Source organism: Simochromis diagramma, unplaced genomic scaffold, assembly GCF_900408965.1.
Source record: "Simochromis diagramma unplaced genomic scaffold, fSimDia1.1 OVJJ01000486.1, whole genome shotgun sequence".
In the NCBI taxonomy this organism is placed as follows: Eukaryota; Metazoa; Chordata; class Actinopteri; order Cichliformes; family Cichlidae; genus Simochromis; species Simochromis diagramma.
In genome coordinates this window covers 2,937,829-2,953,317 of record NW_024387047.1, presented here as the reverse complement: position 1 = coordinate 2,953,317, position 15,489 = coordinate 2,937,829, and the positions used below count along the sequence as shown (strand labels likewise).

The window sequence follows — 15,489 nt, the reverse complement described above, 5'->3', positions numbered from 1 at the left end:
GATATTGATGGCTGTAGCACCCCCGTGGCCGGAGCACAAATCATTATGGGCCATTCAGCCTGAAAGCAGTGTTGAGTAACATTACAAGAATTGCTCAATTACGGCCATCCCTGCTGATAAATATGGAAATTGATCTATTTCAATTCTCTGTATCATCCTCTTCACTTTCTTCCTAGAAGTGATTCAGGGTGGTTTTTTTGTTTTTGTTATTTGTCTTCTTTAGTTTCTATCTAACTTTCATTTTGTCTCATCGTGTCTGTACATTAATCAAGTTTCACCAGATCTGACTTTGATTGCTTGATACCATCATTTTATTTTCTCAAGCGTGAAATCTTCTCTCTCCGAGTATAAGGATATATGATATATATTTTTCAATATTATTATTATTTATTATTTATATTTCCAAAGATGCTATATTCTTATGCTTTTTTTTTTTTATATTTATGAGGGCAGGTTTGGTAGAAAGGCTCACAATCGTGTTACACATTGCACTACAAATGAGAGAACATCCTGTGTGATGTTTCCACACAGATTAATTATATACAAAAGAAATTCAATAGCAAAGGTATCTTGTATCCCTCTCAAATTATGCTTGGTCCAACAGAGACTGAAATGTTTGTAACATGTCCCTCCAATCTGTCAGGAAATCACATTTCTCAGAGCGATGAGCCAATCTTTGTATTTTTGTGTTGTACCCAAATGAGCCGATCTTTCTATTGTGTTTGCGTCGCAACATTTAAGGAATCCGTTCCAACATTCAGCATGTAGAAGAACTCTGGTGGAAAACCCTACCTAACACCTTACTTAGGTTAGCTTTCTTCCACTTGGAAATCTGGATATTTTACAAGAACTCCATCCCAGATTTCAAAGAGGCACTAGCCTAACTAAAGCTAAAAACTGCTCGTCTGAATCATAAGTCTGGAAAGTTTACTGCCCTGTATGAGCATATATTTAGCGCTTTAATAAAAAGAGATTGGAAAATGTATTTGAGCATTATTTTTACCCTTTTGATGTGTAAAATACATTGATTGTGTGCAGAATTATGGTAACAGCGAAACTGCATGTGTCCCTCTCTGCTCTCTTTCAGACAGCAGCTAAGAGGTCTAGCTGCCTCATTTCCCTTAACCCAGTGGAAAGAGTTGTGGTTAGTCAGGGGTTCCTATGTAGATGAAAAGGTAAGATATGAAACATGACTGAGCGCGAAAAAAAACAATACAATTAGAGAGTGAAAATAACCCTAGAGCTTAAACTAACTTTACCCTGTACGATTTAAAAAAAGAGGTTTAAAGGTTTATTGAAACTTTTGATAAAGATAAAATAGTATCATGAGTTAAAGCAGATTAAAGCTAGATTTCTAGACAGCAGCCATGCGAAGCACATGACTTCATTTGACTTGATCTATAGCTTCAGCTTAAGAGAAAAATCCCAGACTATCCTTAAAGTTTATGGTGATTGTCACATGAGAGCACTTGAAGCTATAGAAACACACGTGATGGTAACAGTGCGTCGACTGTTCTGCTATACTGTAATCCACTTTGTGTGTTTTTAGGGGAGAATAAGACCTTTTGTGAACTAGTCTGTTTTATTTATGAGTTTAACTCATTATTGTACGGGAGGGTTTAGGCCATGTGGGGCACTCTGAAACCTGTAGGCATGCTGATGGTGTTTCCAACAGTCAACGGTTAAGCCCGAGTTACTCAGTGGATTAAATGCATCAAATATTTGATTTCTCTTACCTGGTAAAACTCCCTCAGCCATGTCTTCTGTAGATTTTCAAGCTGGAAACAGAAAAAAAGACAAAGAGTTAGCAACATAATACTTTAATACCAACGCTAAATGCGTAATACTTTATCTGAAAATAACAATAATACTAGTTGGTGTCGTTTCACTTGTCTGTGCACTAGATGAGAAGAGCCCTTCCCTTTTGGATCTGGTTCCTGCTCAGCATTTTCCTAAAGCGTCTTGCCAAACCTTTGACCTTTTTTATCGTTTCCTTCCCCAGTTAAATAAAAAAATACTACAGGTCAGCTGAGTTTAAATAAACTCAATGTGCTCTTCTGAGGATGTTTTCAAAGACAGTGCAGTGTTGCGGGTCACAGACAAACCACAAGCAGACTATGTATGTAGTACATCAACCAACAAGGTGAAATGACTGCAATACAATCGCACATGAAAAATAAGGTAAAGATGAGTCGAGTACTCATCATGAGTATGCCGCATTTCACAATGACATTAACTTATGCTTTATATTTACATATTTGTATTCAAGTATGTACATGTTATGAAATCCGAAGATTACATATCTAAACTCAATGATGCACACGTTGAATGAGCAGATTTATCACTTGATTTGGATTTACTAATATCCAATCAAACCCCAGCTCTTTCACCATAAAGGTTACACTGAAACAAACCAGAGTATCCGTGTCAATAATCAACTGCTTACTTCTGTTGTCTTAACTATAAACTAAAAGTTTTTCTTTTACAGGCGTGGAAAGATCCCCAACACCAAATTTATTATATGTGTAAAAGATGTAGTGCATGCACTGTGAGGACACTGCTTTAATCCACTTACAGCATCTTTCTCTCAGGGTCAAAAATCCTGACAGATCATCGACAAACCTCTCGCGCTTCTTCTTTTTCTCACCTCCCTTTGCTCTGCCTCTATCTGTCATTCTCTCTGTCTTCCACTTTAAAAGGCTATTCGCAGACCTGGACTTCATTTGGTTTGTGCAGTGGAAACAGAAACAGGGCCCTGGGCAGTCTACCATTTATGGAGAGATCTCCCTATGTCGATAACTAGGTCTGATGAACAGCTCTGTGTGTGTGTGTGTGTGTGTGTGTGTGTGTGTGTGTGTGTGTGTGTGTGTGTGTGTGTGTGTGTGTGTGTGTGAGATGTTGAGGAGTTTTTCCTAACAAGACTAGTCTATAATAAGAATACACAAGAGATCTGCTGGCTCCGTTGGTATCTGTAACAAAGCCCTAACATATTACAGAAGTAGGTGATGTGAGCTTGGATGGCATGAGGGCTCGGAGAGAGGTTTATATCTGAATAACTGAAATCGTATCTACATGCTGTTACTGGGCGAAAAAAAAATTAAATAATGCAGCTTCTCTTAACTTTGTTCTTACTAAAAATCAAGACACACCAATGCCAACTTCCCAAAACAGCAGCACAGTGACGTCTTTTTGTTTTAGATAATAGTTCAACAAAAAGGCTACTATAGTTTAGAAGATCTTCCGCTTAACATTAAGGCTAGCTAGCCTCTAACAGTGTTTGTTTAATTGATATAGATACAACTGTGTGAACGAGTCACTTTGTGGGGTGCGAGGTAAATATTTTCAGCCTAACAGTTTATCCCATTCATCCAGTACTTAGATAAACAACATCTTCGGCTAACGTGAAGATTTCCCGGCAACTTCACTGTAACTCTGACTGTTACCTGCCAAGAAGCCGTCAGAAAACCACAAATTAACAACCTTTGTATAAACAGGACTGCAGAGGTATTGATAGCAAATAGCTAAACTTAGTCTAGCTATTGCAGACACATTATATGAGAAACACGACACTGAAAGATTCCTGAAAGAGAATTCTGCAACAGCAAAGATGATGGTAGGAGTAGACTTGTGACATGAAGGTTCCCAGGGAACAGTGAGGTTAAGTTTCATTCAAATAATACTTTAAAATAACTGAATTGAACATACGATACTTCAACTTGGCAAACCGCTTCCAGAAAGGTACTGAAGACTTGCTTACAGGTTCCAAGCTAAGCTAACTAACTTGTTTAGCTATTTTACACAGCCATCGTAAGAGAGACATTAACTTCCTCATCTAAGCCATCAGTCACATGGGCTTAGAGACCTGTCAGCAACCCCTAGCAACCTCTGTATTGCAACCTCTGTATTACCAACACCTTTTGGTGAGTGGCTGCAAGATCAACCAAAAAAGGTGCTGGACCTCCATACAAGTTGTGGTTCATGACAGATTGATGCGATCACCCTTCGTTTGCATGGAAGATGCAGACTTGTCTGCAAACATTTACTAACTAACCTCAGAGCAGCAGTGAAACAGAGAATGTTCACCTTCAAAGCAAAGTTATTCTTTACCAATTTCTACACTGAAGGCCATCAGTCTCAAGCAAACAAGCTGGCATCTTATCAGACGACCTCAGCAACCACAGGAAGGTTTTTGATGCACCACTGTATACCTGTTAATAACCAATTTCACCTTGAGACTCCCAGCAACCTCCGCAAACCACCAACCAGTGGGGGAATACACATTTTTTCGTAGCAACCGTGGTCACCGTAGGGTCACTAACTGGTGCTTAGGCCTGCATGACTGGGAGTTAGTAATCAATTTCACAGCAATTGCTAACAACCGCAGCAAGCGGTCAGAAATAATTATTTTTCCCTAGAGACCGGTGGTTGCCAGGCAGACATCGACCAGTCTCTTGGGCTTGTGTGACTGGGCTCAAACTTTGAGAAACAAAACCAATAACGCAATGCAAGCAAATAGTTCACTCCAGAAATGGTATGATTTCCTGAATATTTAAGCAAGCAATACACTTGCAAAGTACTAACTGACTAATTACTGGATCAAACGTGTATCCCTGATGACATTTCCAAGGGCACCTAAATGTCTCAGAACTTACTAAGTGTGTGTGTATGTGCACCATCATCCTCAGCCTCAGCCAGATCAGACAGAGCATAGGTCTATATAAGGACATGAGCAGTGGACCTTGTCATTAGTCACATGGATGGAGGAAGAGAAAAAGAGAGCAAGGCAGAGACAGGCACAGACGAACAGAAAGGTTCAAATTATTTGCCAGCTTACCATCTTAAGGCTGCTGTGAGGATTAAAACCTTTTTCTCAAGTTCAGATCTCAGTGCCCTTAGGTGACGGCGTCATGCAGTAACATGACAGCTCTTGATGATACGTGCTGATATTTTTGGCTCTTTCCATTGGTTGTTTCTCACAGGACCACTGTTAGCTGCACTAACTGCAATTTCAAAGGTTTCCTGTGTTCACACTCATATCGCTCAGACACTCAGTAACAAAGAGAATGCATCGGCGGTGAATTTAATCTCTCTAAAAAATCTTTCTGAGTGAGGACTTTGCACGTAGGGGTCACCATGGTAATAAGGCAATACAAAGGTACCGCCACCTGATTTATAAAGGAGTTTGAAGGCATCTTATTTGGGAAATATAAGTCCTAGATCAACCAGCAACAAGCGCTCGGTCATGTAGATATCCATCCAGAGGTTTTCTAGAGCACTCTGATGTGCAGCAGAGATGTGTGGTGGTTCTGGGGAACAGATGTCTGCCTTGCAAGGACAGCTCAGAGGAGGACCGGTAGTTCCTCGGAGGCCCGAGCCCTGGAGAGAAAGTGGGCTAATAGTAAAAGGAAAGGGAGGACAAACTGAGTCTATATCTGTAGCCTCGGCACTCTGTCGTCCGCCCTCCTCGTATCAAAAGTTAATTTGCAGTTAATTAGAACGTGGGGCTATACAGGCAAAGAGGTAAAAATAAACCCACTCCATCCCCAGCCTCTCCTCCATGTACACCACCTCTTCCTCCACTGGTGCTTTCACTAGCTTAGTTTTCTCCACCTCCTCTGTGTTTTTTGCCCGTGCCTCTGTTTTCTCAGTCGATGGCCTACTTTTCAGACAGCGTGGGGAACTAAGAGACTCTGCCTGGGTTTTAAGTGGAAATCACTGTTTAACAGTGTTTTACTTTTTCATAGGTTTGTCAACAGCTAAAACTGTTGAGTGATATAAGTGATAATGGAGCAAAACTGCGTTGGAGCCATGACAAAAGATTGGGCTAAATCTTCTCTACTTCATCACATGAACGCCGTTTGCACTCGAGTGGTACAGATAGAAAAAAAAAAAAAACAGAAAGGGGACTTTCAGTATGACCGGGTGTACCCTCATTTTCCTTTTCATTTCGATATGATAGTGAAATCTAAAAACTTGAGGCTTATCGCTTCTTCTTTAAAGTAGGACACTATCACAGTACTTCTTTTGGGCACTGGCTGTAGGCTGAGTATCTTGTGACAAGATATTTGCAGATTGCAAATAACCAATCTTTGAATTGAACAAATACCATGCAAAGCACTCTGGCTGGGCATGCTGATAGGAAATGTGGTGTCACGCTGACATCTGAAAAGTGAAGAGACAAGACAAATTACCGCCCAAACTACAGAACTGTTGACGTCTTCGTCCTTTCACTGTTGACACAATGACATTCCTAAATAAATTAAATTGAAATCACTGACATGTAAAGTAATGAAAGCACTTCTACAAACTTATGTGAAACATTACAAATTTGGACACTTGCTCTCTATGAGATGCTGAAAAGCTGGGGCCAGGCTGCTAATGGACGTTCCCTAATTCATGTCACATTGTTTGGGCTTTTTTATAGTGTTTGTGCTCTTCTTATACCCTTACCCCAAATGGAAGAAGCACAAAGCTGACCTTCATGAACCTCCTAGCTCTTTTAGATGTTTCTTCATGCTTTTTTGTCTTTTCTACACAGTGTATCTTCAAAAAAAAAAATCACTGGGTTTGTCTTAATAATACTGCAAACTCTTTGCTTTACGACTGAAGTGAAACGACACTATAGAAATAACACTGAACTGGAGTGAATAAAACAGGATACAGCAATCAGAAAACAAACTCAGACTGCACAAGCAAGACAAAAGCAAAAGTATCGGCATGACTAGACCCCACCAGATGTTTTTTGGTGAGTGCGTGTTTCCACTGAAGTGATGCTGACCTAAATAAATAAAAAGGGCGGCTGCACTAAAAAATAAAACTAAAATAAAATGCTTGCATTTCTCTACCAAAAGCTGCAAGGTGTATCGTTTTGCAGAAATTGAAGGGTAAAGTGTGGTGATCTCTACTCACAGGAAGTGGTTAATCAGAGGGGAGGCTAACTCACTTTAGATCATGCTGACAAAGACTTACAGTATACTAGCAGGAATGTCATCAGCATGTAATATATACATTGACTGTGGCCACACCGCTCTTGCATTGGTACTTATGGATTTGTTAAAACAGTAACATGAAGCTCTGCTGTTGTAGCAAAGGTCACGGCCTTCAGTCTTCTACAGAATCTTGGGGATCGTCACCTGAAACATGCGCGTACACACACACACAGACACACACGCATTCTTTGGCTAGAATTAACCAGCACAGCTCCATATAAAAGCAGGCTGTTTAAACTGCAACTGTGGGGAAATTACGTCAAGGCCGGTCCAGTTAGACCCCTATGGTGATCTGCTGGGAACACATGGTCACCACATGAGTTTCCTCCTTCACAGCCCACTCTTTACCCTCCCAGTAATCCCTGTGATGTTTTCTCTTGGCCTCATTTTCAGCCGCAGTGTTATTATTTTCATTAAGGCCTACTGAATACTAAGTTTGGCCAAGCTCGTGGCTCAGCTGTCTGTTATTTCCTGCCTCATCCTTCTCAACAGTTGCCATCCCCAATAGGCTCTGACTTTCTACAACCAGACTGGCATGGGGGGAAGAAAACAGCAATTAAAAAAAAAGGATCTTCTCTCTGTTGCTTGCAACCTCTGTAATTGAAAAGAAGAGAGCGAAGATGAGGAGTCTTAAAAAAGCAACGGTTGCTTGGTTACACCTGGCACTAATACCAGACACGCACAGGTCTACCACAGAAAAAAAACACGGGAGGTACAACTTACAAACCAAGGAACAGTATGACTCTTTACAGCTTTGCTTGTAACACAAATACACATAAACCTCAACTAAATATATGGACTGCGAGTCAAAAACGATTCACTAAAAGGGTCTACTTTTCACTTCGTTTTGCAACAACACTCCCTTAATGAGAGCAGTTATCTGCCCAAGCCAGAGGTATAAATGACCATCAGTTTGAGGGCCTCATCACTGACCAAGACATTACCTTCGCCCTGCTACATTACGTCAACAGTCGTAATTCACTTTAAGTTCAGTGGAAACCAAGAAACCGCATGTATAGCTTACTTCCTAAACTTTCATCTAAAAGTCAAGCTTTTACAACACAAGCACAGAGTTTCACAACATTACAGCTTCCTTAACGCTCACCCCAGAGTGCTGGCACAAACAGCGTCTCTGCTTCTTACCTTCACAGCACTGAACAATCAGCGTGCTAATTTATGTTAGGATACCGTAAACCAAGTACACTTACCTATAACTTTATCATGATATAAAGTATAGCCACAATACAGATGCAACAGTCATCAACATTTACCATGCGCATGCATCAATGGAATAAGACTATTGGCCAGTATGTTTGATGTTTCTCTGTTGATTGGTCTTTTTAGGAGGAGAGGCAGAACAAAGATGGTGGTCTTCCTTCAATTTCTATTCAGGATTCATTCTTATATATGAATATGTCTGCTGACTTGATGATGAAACTGCTGTTTTAAAATAAAAAGACATTTTACACTGTATTGTTAATGGATTGGTAACATAAAAAAAATCCAAATTATTACTAGTATGCAGTGGTCAAATTAGGTGTTATGTGGTCACAACTATTGAAAAAACTTAACACTATAAGAAAGATAGTCCTAAGATAAGATAATCAAGTGTGTTTGTGTACAGTATAAAGAAAATTGTCAGGAACACCACTCATCCAGCTGTATAGCAGTCTGTGAGGCTCTGAAAGAGCTCTGTCAACCTGATTATCAGCTTCTTTCCTCCATGTGCTTCAAGCTCAGAGCTGCAAATACGTGGGAATCGACCATGCAGGGAAGCTCTAGGCAGAGATGCTACTGAACTGCAACAAGGGATGTGTAGGATCTACCAACGAAACCTCGGTGTCTCATTCTGTCTCTTGCAATCCCATAAAATACAAAAAATTCACAACTGAAATGCAGAAACAAGCTTTTACAGTGCAGATGCTCCATTGTAGCAAATCAGTACTTTTTCTGAAATCCTCTGGTCTAAGATACAGTCGCCTGCCATTCTCACAGGGTTTTTCCAGAACTTTAGTCTTTCATAAAATTGACATTTTCAAGGGCGCAATCAACCATCCGTGTCCCATTTGAGTCAACAAACCATGAACGAGTCAATGATAAGAAGGAATGGATCCCTTTTTTGCAGATTATAACCACCTAATTTGCCATGCAAAATAAATGAATGAATAAATCAGTGACAGATTTTACTACCAGGAAGGCTGCAGCAAACAACCGCAGCTCACAGAAACAAATGCTCTTCAAAGAGAATCAATTCTCCACTTTGATATGTCTTATTACCTAAATGAACTACAGCATGTGCAAGTTCCTAGGAACAGGGTTTCATTTCCTTCTATCCAAAGCAAATGACCCAATTAATAACCACAGAAAGTTAAGATGTGCATCAGTGGGCAAGAAGAGAGGCCTCTCACGTCAAAGCCTTGTTTTTTCCAACCCTTGTGGCAAGGCTCGTTGTGCATTGGCAGCTTGTATGCGAGTGTTGACAGGCTGCTTAAAAGGAGGTTATTGGCTTTCAGGGGAGCAGGCCGCTCACTAAAAATACCCTGGTAGATGGAGGCCCTTGACTGATCGAGGGGATCTGAGGAAGCAGAGCAGCTGGAGAATCAGCAGGGGAATCTGCCGATTGGCTGGCCTCGCATCCTTCAACAGTCTGCAGGCGATGTCACACTCCCGAACAACTCTCCTTCGTGGGAGCTCTGTGGAGGCCCGATGACGCAAAGGCGTGTCCCCTCAGTATTTTATATAACACCACATCAAAGAAGCTCATTATGGAACTAATTAGAGCAAACCCACACTGAAATGTTAAATTAGATCGTGGGCCGGCTCTAGAGAGACGTCTTCATCCTTTGAGATGAGAAGGTATGGAAGTACAGTGCAGGTACAGAGGAAGGAAACGCGTCAGCCTCAACTGGCGTTTTGTATCAGTGCCGGGCTGCTCATAATTGATTAATTGATGACGCATGCAGAATCTGAACTCTTCAATTCTTTTCAGATCACACAGCTACTTTATTTGCGTCATTCTTGTGTACAAACAAGCACAACACTATGAATGGCTTTGACTGTGCTGCGTTTCCACTTGAACTCTCTTCTTTCTCTCTCTAAAGGCAAGGTTTCACCCAAATGTTGTGCAAATTTAAGCTACATTTACGGATAATTTGCTAAAGGCAAATTCACGTGCAACTCAGTGTTGTCACACAAACATAAACTTCTGGACGTATCAGCTCTCTTACTGACCGACTGCAGTTAAAACACTGTAGAATAGGAGGGAGCAAAATCAAGAGTGAAATCTCAAATTTCTAAAACACGATACATCGGAATAAGCCATCTTATGTGCTGATATGACATTTGACAGATATGCAGGCATTATCTGCACCATCCATGTCTTTTGCATCTTTTGCACCCTACGATGGAGACTAGTATGAAGAACGGGGATGCCACAAGAACAGCAATACATTTTGATTTCAAAATGCCTAAAACAAGACTGTACTTGGTTTCTTAGTACTGTAGGCACAACAGGCAGCATATGTACCGGGGAAGTTCTTCCAGAACTGACAGGGGCAGCACATGCCTACAACTATTCTTCTTCTTCTGTGGTGAAAAAGAAAAAGAAGGCCACCCACAAGCACAGGAAAAACTACACATGGAAGATATTTACAGTAGTTTCTACCACAACTCATTGATAAGAAAGCCAGTAAGAGTCGGTACGGTAGTACTTTGCATTGTTATCCTGAAACATATCAGAATTGTGTTGGAGACAGCCGGCAATGCCGTTGTGAAGTCAGCTATGCTCAGTAGGCTTAAACGCTTGCAATGGTTGGTGTTATATAAATGTTTACGCTTACATAACAAATTAGTAACGTTCACAGGTTACTAAACAACCATCCTAACATTTAAGTGTGCGTCGTCAACACACACTAAAACAACACGTTCACATTTTAAACTTCAGCTTACCCATGTCAGTTATTTCAAATATTTTTTATGAAAGAGTTTATATTTACATACACGGGAGAATCTATTTTTTTCAGGTCTTGAGAATCGTAATTTCTGATATGATGACATTCATAATGAAGAACAATTGGACTTATTTCAGGGGGGGTTTGCCTCTCTTGTCCCTTAAAGTTTGGACATTCGAGGATGACGCTTTTAGAAGCTTTTAAAAACCTTATTTTGGAGAAAAATCAAAAACATTAAAGGATATGTTTTTTAATCAGATGTGTCTGGTGTCCCACCTGTCCACTGACCTTTAAAATAAATGAAGATTAGATCCTGAGTGGCTTTTCCTCTTCATCTCTTAAAAAATTTTATTTTATTTCATTGATTTATCTGCACTGGATTTTCATGATGACTTGCACTGAGAACAAAAGCTTGACTAAGAGCTCTACTTTTATATTTCTGAAAGTTTTGTCTGATTATCTTTTTCATTTAGAAAGCATACACTGGCACTATGATGTTTGCTTCCGTTTAGTTGTTATTTGATCTTAAGCTGTCATTACAGGGAGTGCAGAATTATTAGGCAAATGAGTATTTTGTCCACATCATCCTCTTCATGCATGTTGTCTTACTCCAAGCTGTATAGGCTCGAAAGCCTACTACCAATTAAGCATATTAGGTGATGTGCATCGCTGTAATGAGAAGGGGTGTGGTCTAATGACATCAACACCCTATATCAGGTGTGCATAATTATTAGGCAACGTCCTTTCCTTTGGCAAAATGGGTCAAAAGAAGGACTTGACAGGCTCAGAAAAGTCAAAAATAGTGAGATATCTTGCAGAGGGATGCAGCTGTCTCAAAATTGCAAAGCTTCTGAAGCGTGATCATCGAACAATCAAGCGTTTCATTCAAAATAGTCAACAGGGTCGCAAGAAGCGTGTGGAAAAACCAAGGCGCAAAATAACTGCCCATGAACTGAGAAAAGTCAAGCTGAAAGGCTGAAAGACGACCACCACTGAACAAGACACACAAGTTGAAACGTCAAGACTGGGCCAAGAAATATCTCAAGACTGGTTTTTCTAAGGTTTTATGGACTGATGAAATGAGAGTGAGTCTTGATGGGCCAGATGGATGGGCCCGTGGCTGGATTGGTAAAGAGCAGAGAGCTCCAGTCCGACTCAGACGCCAGCAAGGTGGAGGTGGAGTACTGGTTTGGGCTGGTATCATCAAAGATGAGCTTGTGGGGCCTTTTCGGGTTGAGGATGGAGTCAAGCTCAACTCCCAGTCCTACTGCCAGTTTCTGGAAGACACCTTCTTCAAGCAGTGGTACAGGAAGAAGTCTGCATCCTTCAAGAAAAACATGATTTTCATGCAGGACAATGCTCCATCACACGCGTCCAAGTACTCCACAGCGTGGCTGCAAGAAAGGGTATAAAAGAAGAAAAACTAATGACATGGCCTCCTTGTTCACCTGATCTGAACCCCATTGAGAACCTGTGGTCCATCATCAAATGTGAGATTTACAAGGAGGGAAAACAGTACACCTCTCTGAACAGTGTCTGGGAGGCTGTGGTTGCTGCTGCACGCAATGTTGATGGTGAACAGATCAAAACACTGACAGAATCCATGGATGGCAGGCTTTTGAGTGTCCTTGCAAAGAAAGGTGGCTATATTGGTCGCTGATTTGTTTTTGTTTTGTTTTTGAATGTCAGAAATGTATATTTGTGAATGTGGAGATGTTATATTGGTTTCACTGGTAAAAATAAATAATTGAAATGGGTATATATTTGTTTTTTGTTAAGTTGCCTAATAATTATGCACAGTAATAGTCACCTGCACACACAGATATCCCCCTAAAATAGCTAAAACTAAAAACAAACTAAAAACTACTTCCAAAAACATTCAGCTTTGATATTAATGAGTTTTTTGGGTTCATTGAGAACATGGTTGTTGTTCAATAATAAAATTATTCCTCAAGAATACAACTTGCCTAATAATTCTGCACTCCCTGTAAACTCTATTTTCTTCTGGATAAATTCCAGCCCACCTTGACCCTAAATAGAAACAATCCAATACAGAGGATGACTGAATAATTGAATAATTTCATCACTGCTATGAAAATATTCTGGAGAAAGCATATTTTATTGTATTTGTGGGGGGGGGGGAGATGAGATGATGAGGGTGACTTCTGCAGCCTTAGTTAGGGATACGTAAACTGCTATTAGAGTATTGTTGAGAGTATTACTCTTTGTTGAGTAATTTTAGACCTATTTCAAAGCTTCCTTTTGTTTCTAAAATTTTAGAAAAAGAAGTGTGCTCACAGCTGCAGACTTTTTTAGAGAGTCAAAACATTTTTGAGGTATTTCAATCTGGTTTTAAAGCACTTCACAGCACAGAGACTGCACTTTTGAGAGTTTTTAATGATATCTTATTAACTGCTGACTCTGGGAAGTCTGTCTTACAGTGGGGCAAAAAAGTATTTAGTCAGCCACCGATTGTGCAAGTTCCCCCACTTAAAATGATGACAGAGGTCAGTAATTTGCACCAGAGGTACACTTCAACTGTGAGAGACAGAATGTGAAAAAAAAAATCCATGAATTCACATGGTAGGATTTGTAAAGAATTTATTCGTAAATTAGGGTGGAAAATAAGTATTTGGTCACCTCAAACAAGGAAAATCTCTGGCTCTCACAGACCTGTAACGTCTTCTGTAAGAAGCTTTTCTGTCCCCCACTCGTTACCTGTATGAATGGCACCTGTTTGAACTCATCATCTGTATAAAAGACACCTGTCCACAGCCTCAAACAGTCAGAATCCAAACTCCGCCATGGCCAAGACCAAAGAGCTTTCGAAGGACACCAGGAAAAGTATTGTAGACCTGCACCAGACTGGGAAGAGTGAATCTACAATAGGCAAGCAGCTTGGTGTGAAAAAATCAACTGTGGGAGCAATCATCAGAAAATGGAAGACATACAAGACCACTGATAATCTCCCTCGATCTGGGGCTCCACGCAAGATCTCATCCCGTGGGGTCAAAATGATCATGAGAACGGTGAGCAAAGATCCCAGAACCACACGGGGGGACCTGGTGAATGACCTGCAGAGAGCTGGGACCAAAGTAACAAAGGTCACCATCAGTAACACACTACAACGGCAGGGAATCAAATCCCACAGTGCCAGACGTGTTCCGCTGCTGAAGCCAGTGCATGTCCAGGCCCGTCTGAAGTTTGCCAGAGAGCACATGGATGATACAGCAGAGGATTGGGAGAATGTCATGTGGTCAGATGAAACCAAAGTAGAACTTTTTGGTATAAACTCAACTCGTCGTGTTTGGAGGAAGAAGAATACTGAGTTGCATCCCAAGAACACCATACCTACTGTGAAGCATGGGGGTGGAAACATCATGCTATGGGGCTGTTTTTCTGCCAAGGGGTCAGGACGACTGATCCGTGTTAAGGACAGAATGAATGGGGCCATGTATCGTGAGATTTTGAGCCAAAACCTCCTTCCATCAGTGAGAACTTTGAAGATGAAATGAGGCTGGGTCTTCCAACATGACAATGATCCAAAACACACCGCCCGGGCAACAAAGGAGTGGCTCCGTAAGAAGCATTTGGAAGTCCTGGAGTGGCCTAGCCAGTCTCCAGACCTCAACCCCATAGAAAATCTGTGGCGGGAGTTGAAAGTCTGTGTTGCTCGGCGACAGCCCCAAAACATCACTGCTCTCGAGAAGATCTGCATGGAGGAATGGGCCAAAATACCAGCTACTGTGTGTGCAAACCTGGTAAAGACCTATAGTAAACGTTTGACCTCTGTTATTGCCAACAAAGGTTATGTTACAAAGTATTGAGTTGTATTTTTGTTATTGACCAAATACTTATTTTCCACCCTGATGTACGAATAAATTCTTTACAAATCCTACCATGTGGATTCATGGATTTTTTTTTCACATTCTGTCTCTCACAGTTGAAGTGTACCTCTGGTGCAAATTACTGACCTCTGTCATCATTTTAGGTGGGGGAACTTGCACAATCGGTGGCTGACTAAATACTTTTTTGCCCCACTGTACTTGTGCTTTTGGATCTCACAGCAGCTTTTGATACAGTCGATCACAATATTTTGATTTATCGTCTAGAACATCATGTTGGAATTAGAGGCACTGCCTTGGAGTGGTTTAAGTCATACCTCTCTGATAGAAGTTTTTCAGTCTCAGTTGGTAAATTTCATTCATCTTCTGCCCCCCTCCCATGTGGTGTACCTCAAGGATCCATCCTTGGGCCCCTTCTTTTTAGTCTTTATTTACTTCCCCTTGGCCATATTATTAAAAAACATAAAGTTTCATTTCATTTTTATGCAGATGATTGTCAAATTTATCTACCGCTGAAACACAATGACCCTAACCCCCTCAGGCCTATTTTAGAATGTCTTAAGGATATCAGAGCATGGCTGGCTTTGAATTTTTTAAACTTTAATGAAAAGAAGACCGAGGTCATTACATTTGGGCCAAGTGGATCTGGTATCCCTCCATCTGACTTGGGTCCTCTTACATCGTGTGTCAAATCAATTGTCACCA

General features: G+C 40.8%; 1 protein-coding gene across 3 annotated transcripts in view; it reads right to left on the bottom strand.

Annotated features, from left to right (window-relative positions):
* The window catches only part of LOC120741726 (inositol polyphosphate-5-phosphatase A-like), a 155,224-nt gene that overhangs the window by 108,489 nt on the left and 31,246 nt on the right, over nucleotides 1-15,489 (bottom strand). For all 3 annotated transcript variants that reach the window (XM_040044753.1, XM_040044754.1, XM_040044751.1), the window contains one exon: nucleotides 1,737-1,778. In XM_040044753.1, the coding sequence (XP_039900687.1) occupies nucleotides 1,737-1,778 (42 nt within the window). The remainder of the gene's footprint in view (nucleotides 1-1,736; nucleotides 1,779-15,489) is intronic.